We start from the raw sequence: 5,989 nt of genomic DNA on the forward strand, positions 1-5,989 counted from the left end.
AGGATCTCTGTAGGCGTCCTTTTGATTGAATATAGTGCTCTACGCACTCTTTATAAAGTCAGTATCGCGAATATCGAGCACATTAGATAACATGCAATCTCCCTCAATATTAAGTACTATTCTGCAATTGATTCTGCTCTGTGAAAAATGTCAAAAGAGTAGCTATGGCTGCACCAGTACCAGTACAATATCACATGGATATTGTCGAAAACTAAGGTGCGTCTTACAGCGTCCACGTAAACGAATTCGCGTTAAAAGATGTTAAAGTTCAACGACTCAACTATAGAACATTATTTTATCATGTTAAACGAAAGGAAGGACTTGATTGGCACACCAACGGCCACGTGATTCAACGTTGTTATCAATGACTTATCATTATGACATTGTATTCATTTTTCAGATATATTTGCTTAATTGTGGTAACGTTCCCTCATTAATGGAAAGCAATTCGCGGAATGATGTTGTGGCCAAACGGCGTAAATCAGTGAGGTGAGCGATAGACTTCATATAACATTTTTATATGAACCATTTTCTCAGTAGGAAAGCAATATTTTCATCTATATGAAAAGACTTACGTTTACAGTTTATATTTTGTTTTAAAGCATTGGTGTACATATCTTTTTTCTCAAATGATGTGATTGTCTCATCTTTGTGCTGAACATTTATCCGTAAAAAAAGCAATGCTTTCACAAATTCTCAATGAAGGTAAAAGTTATGTTAAAATAGCATTGCCAATATCGTTTTATTTTTTACAAGAATTTGCTTACTGATTTTATGAACTAATTAGCAGTACATCCCCGTCTTTTGAAATGTCAGTGATTTATTCAGATTTAAATCAGAACCGGAGATCTTCGTATTTGACCCTGAGAAACCGCCAAAGTGTACTGACAAATCGACGGAGCCGTCGCAACATCTAACGAGGCAATTTCTGTTGTGTGCAATATTGTATATAACAAAATAAGAGTAATGGACTTGGAGAGAAATAAATTCATTTAGCAGTTTTATCTTTTAAGACAAGTTTTACGTCTTTAGGCGTGTTCGTGAATTGGTTTACAGGATACATGAAATTGAATGTCAACAGAAACTTTGCGCCAGCATATTAAAGGTATGTTCCAATTTTTTTACATATAATAGTCATTTTGTACGAAAGTTTTGTGCATTTTGAGTTGTGTTTGATATTTTAGTCTTGCGAACGGAGACTGTCGGAGTTTCTCGAAGATTCGAAAAATGTAGTTGAAAGCCAGGTTTGTTCGAAAATTCATAGATCTTTTTTATGTCTTAGTCAGAGAGCATCACCCTAAACAAAAAAATCATGATTACTTTGTTATGAAATAACTGTTTATCGCTTACAGTTGAATGGTTAAATTCTAACTGAGTTGAAATGGCAAATCCACTCGTTACGGTGCATCCTGGTTCATGGTTTCCTGCTTTATTGAGCTAGTTTCGAGCATTGTTATCTTTTATGTAATATACTACTGTTTATATGGTTATAAAAAGATTAAGCTCTAGGATCATAATGAGTACGCAGAATTTCGAAAAGGTAGTTAGAGATTTCGAGAGTCACATCATTGTTAACTGCAAACCCTTCTGGCTTCATTTATTAAAATAGAGTTAAACAACCTACCCTTAACGGTTGTATTAATTCACAGTTTTTAAGGCTATTCAATATTAGCTGTATTTGTGCACTTAGGTCTTAGCCATCTAACGATGTCCAAGGATTCCGTTAGAAACCTTTAACACTAGATTTAAAAACCTTCTTCAACGTGGTAAGATAAGTAAACTGGGTACTGTTATCTTTATCAAGCGCTGTTGTCGAGGATATTGGAAAAGATAGATGATAATTAAAGGATTTGTGAACACCTGATAATTATAAGGCACATAAACAATATATAGAGGCTAACGCGAGATGGTGTTCACATTTCATCTTCTGAAAACTTAACCTAAGGAAGATATTTCGTCCATAATGTGCGCTAGGTTTTCAAAAAAAAATGCGAATTCGATGTTGAATTAAGATGTTATTTTTCATACTAGGGTTTGGACAGGTTTGGATAGGTTTTCACTACGCTGATTAACGTCAATGTATTTACTAAACGTATTGTGAAGAATTTTATTTGTTATATATTACCATACTTTGTCTTTTAACTTTTTTAACAATTGAGAATCAGTGGGAACAATTAGATGTAAAGCGAAGAACTGCTTGTTTACTCATAAAATTGCTTATGGTTTTAAATGACATTCACTATAAGCACTTGTTCGTTGAGTGGGCCTCGCAAGCTTTTCAAGGCAACTATTGTATCGTTTATTTCAAGATCTTTGGACAAGCCTTAACCTGATTAGCATGCAAGGTTTCAATAAGGATTACGCTCAAAAACCGCAATCAAAGCCTAAAGAGAGAAGGAAAAAACTTTATCTAAACTATTGCATATCTTGTTCTAATTTTAGCCCCAAAAACGGTTCAAAACTATCGAAAAAGACGGTGCTCTCTTAGCATTCCTTTGTCAAATAAACTTCTTTTTTTTCGATAAGCAGCGATGAAGCAGAGGTAATGCAAAAAAGCGGTGAAAATAACGAAATTGAGATTTAATGGCAACAAGTCCTGGTTCATGAAAAATGCACGTTGTGACGCCACAAAAATGTAGATATATGATTTTCTTTCCATTTTCTACGTGAACTCATAACATTGAATAGATAAAGAAAATAGCATTAAGGAATTGTATATAGAAAGTAAAACAACAAAACCACATTCAGGCCTCTCAGAAAGACGATCAGCCTGACGGTTAAAAGACTCGGCGATCATCAATTTTCTCGCGCAGTCTTCCTTCCGCTTTACTAATAAAGTGATCTGTGGCTTGCACAACACTCAAGCCAATTATTATACGTTGCACGTTAACACCACAGATCCTTCTGACTAAGGTAACCGAGCCGATTAGTCGCTAGGTTACATGGAGCGTCTCTTCGTGGCAGATAGGTGGTAAACGCAGACCAAAGGAAGTTTTTCTTCCCAGCGCCTAAAGGGAGTCAAGAGGATGGCCTCCCATTTTCTGCTATCCCGATTTTGCACGTACGTTTTATCTCGGCTACATATACATATTATTTAGACATTCATTCATGCGTGTGTGGATACGCTCTAGCCGTGCGGATTGCATTCTGCAATTTAATTTGTCCCAAAGCCTGCAATCAAGTGAGGGGTAGTACATCGGAGCCCGTTAGGATTCGTTTTCAATAAATAAGCTCACTTTTCATGACCGACTGTCCTTTAACCTCGGCATTGTTTAATATTGGTTAGTTTTTCCTTCTTCAAACAAACACGAGGTTGTTAAATATTTTTTATTTAATATTTATTAATTCTTCTTCTTTAAACAAACACGAAGATTCCTGTCACGCTACCACCACGCACGGACGATCCACTTTTCCCGAGAAGTGGAAGAGTACCGGACAAACGGCTCTGAAGAAGGCGATCACGCCGAAACGTCAGCCGAAATATATTTTAAACAAATAAAAATTATTTAACAACCTCGTGTTTGTTTGAAGAAGGAAAAACTAACCAAATAAGCTTACTGTCCATTCTGAAAGACACTGGCAAGCTACTCATGAGTATATCCATCCCAATGGAGATTGACTTCCTTGATAAGTTGCTCCGTTACGATCATCAGTGCAATTCTTTTCTGTTTGAGCTGCTTTTGAACATGGAACCATTTTTCGTTCTTAGTTTTGATTATCGCCCTCAGACAGTTGATCTGATTTGCTGATACAAGCGCTTTTACCACGATTGATATCTCTAATCCCAAACTTATCGAAAAATCTTTACATCTATCTATCTGTGGGTTCGGAAGCGCGAACCTCGTTAATGGTTTAACCAAATGCTTCTGTTGCATTGCGTCAATTTAAACACATTACGACAGCTTCATACTTTGAGAGCATCAACAAATATTATCAACTCAATCGCCTTGTTCTTGTTTATATTTGGTCGTAGAAGCGAAAGGTTTGGCGGCTATGTTGAAAATATAATCGCTAAGATGCCTAGATATTTGCAAAATTCCGTGGCGATGTGAACTTCGAACCCGCGGTAGCCCTATCCGTAAGTCACGAGCAACCCATTACACCGTCCTACCCCTTACTTTGCCTTTTTCTCAGCGCATTTTGTTGTGACTTGATATACTGAAAATATTGGAACAGAAAACAACTGCTGAAGATCATGCCACTGTTGAATTTTTGTTATGCTGTAAAAGGTTTTTCATCGAATTGCTGAGTTGTGCGTATATTTAATGCACTAATCGAAAAAATTTTGAAAATTTGCTGTCTAATTTTTCTTATGGGATAAACGTCTAGACTTTCATATGCAGGCAAATTAATTAGTGAAACTACAGCTAACAATATATTGGAGTGTGTGGCCGATCAAATACTAAAATCAGAATAAATTTTGCCACACATAAATATCTTGATGCTCTGGAAATTAAGTATGGTAAAATACGCAATTTAGTGGATTTGCATAAATAGAAAATCGTTTTTTAAAAAGTAACTTGGGTGTCAACCCCAGTGATTGTGGTCGAGGTTGATGTTCGCTTAGCACACTGTGCAAAGGCTCGGTACGCACATTTCATTTATTTCATACTTATCCAGTGCTCTTCTAAAGCTTTGGACGTGCTATGTTAACGTTATATTGTCTACGAAGCGCAAAAATACTTGGAAAAAGCACCATTCTACGTCTACTATGCTACTCGAATGTGTTCTATTGAGAATTGAACTTGTGACTCAATATGCTGTGCTGATGCCATAGTATTTTCGAATTGCAGGTTAAATCATCTGACAAAAACTGATCCTCAAGTGGCAATTCTGATACAAATGAAAATTGCTATTTCTTCGCGATTATTTGTACATAATGGTGTCAGTGTGGAATAAATGTTCCTAAATTACTTTTAAACCGAATTCACTATTGGCTGTACTTTTTTCTTTACATTTTCTTAAGTCTGAGGCGTTCTTCAATTAATATTGTGAAATTCCATTTTCACCATGAGAATCATGAGTGCCAAAATTTGTGCTAAACTAGGTCTCATCTATACAGAATTGGTTTATCCCTTTTTCATTACATAGCCGCTGAGAAATAATAAATTGTGATATCCTGAAGTTAAACATGTTGTGATATCCTGAACCTAGGCTAGTTAAACAATTACGGTTGTAAGTTCCTAGGCTGCACCACACGTTTTTGCCTTAACCTGCGAACGAAATTATGCAAAATTTCGAAATACGAGTTAAAATTCGACTGCCATCACTGTTGTCTAAACGGTAGAAATAAAGCTGAAAATTCCTACCGTGTGCTGAGATCTATGTGTTACCTATGTTCTTTCAACATACTCAGGTCCCACCTTAACTCTGTGATATATTTCAAGTATAAATTAGATTGTTTTAGATGCCGTTGCTTAAAAACCATCCAGTTCTTCTTCCCACTTTTAAGGTACTGACTCATACTGCTATGGCAATTTCCATATCCACTTCCTTCCGTTTCTAATGTTTATCGCACGGGTTCTACCATACATTCCATTCCTTGGTTATTTTGCAACCGTCTTACATGACGTTGGTGGTATCTCGTTTGAGCTTGGTGGGAAGTGCGATATGTAAACATTTCTCAATGAAATGTCGAGTATTTTATAAGCATTAATTTTTATGAATTGCGTGCAGGCGTTGTAGAGCGTTTTTAAAGCATCATTCCAAACTGTTATTTATCTGTATCACTTGTATCACCCTTGTTCCCATTTGTCATTATGTGACTCGACATGGCGACCGCTTGTAAGAGGAGACTAATAGATTCTGCTCAATTTAGGGCTTCGCTGATTATTATATTAATCTTCTAGGACTTCCGCAAAGGAATCTGACCATCTGATGAGTAGTCATCCCGCTCTGCGTTTGACTTCCCAACGAATCCGGTCGGTGGTTGCTCTTGCTCATAGGTTGTTGTTTATCTCATCAGGTGCTCGACCCACCTCATTTTTAC

General features: G+C 36.5%; 1 protein-coding gene across 1 annotated transcript; it reads left to right on the forward strand.

The window, feature by feature from the left end:
- The first annotated feature begins 411 nt into the window (after positions 1-411).
- On the forward strand, positions 412-4,913 carry LOC309798475 (uncharacterized protein). Its single transcript, XM_082646645.1, has 5 exons — positions 412-489; positions 829-921; positions 1,033-1,105; positions 1,185-1,244; positions 4,794-4,913. Exons 1-5 carry the CDS (start codon positions 437-439, stop codon positions 4,815-4,817), a joined length of 303 nt encoding a protein of 100 aa, XP_082502771.1. The 5' UTR covers positions 412-436; the 3' UTR covers positions 4,818-4,913.
- The last annotated feature ends 1,076 nt before the right edge of the window (positions 4,914-5,989 follow it).

The sequence above is a fragment of the Mesoplodon mirus genome, assembly GCF_964341445.2.
Source record: "Mesoplodon mirus genome assembly, contig: HAP1_SCAFFOLD_3602, whole genome shotgun sequence".
Classification (NCBI taxonomy): Eukaryota; Metazoa; Chordata; class Mammalia; order Artiodactyla; family Ziphiidae; genus Mesoplodon; species Mesoplodon mirus.

What these genes read in the sequence shown, in the direction of transcription:
- LOC309798475 (XM_082646645.1), top strand. Translation starts at nt 437, where the DNA reads ATGGAAAGCAATTCGCGGAATGATGTTGTGGCCAAACGGCGTAAATCA. An exon ending in CCGTCGCAACATCTAACGAG is followed by an intron (nt 922 to 1,032) that starts GCAATTTCTGTT and finishes TTACGTCTTTAG; the next exon opens with GCGTGTTCGTGAATTGGTTT. An exon ending in TTTGCGCCAGCATATTAAAG is followed by an intron (nt 1,106 to 1,184) that starts GTATGTTCCAAT and finishes TTGATATTTTAG; the next exon opens with TCTTGCGAACGGAGACTGTC.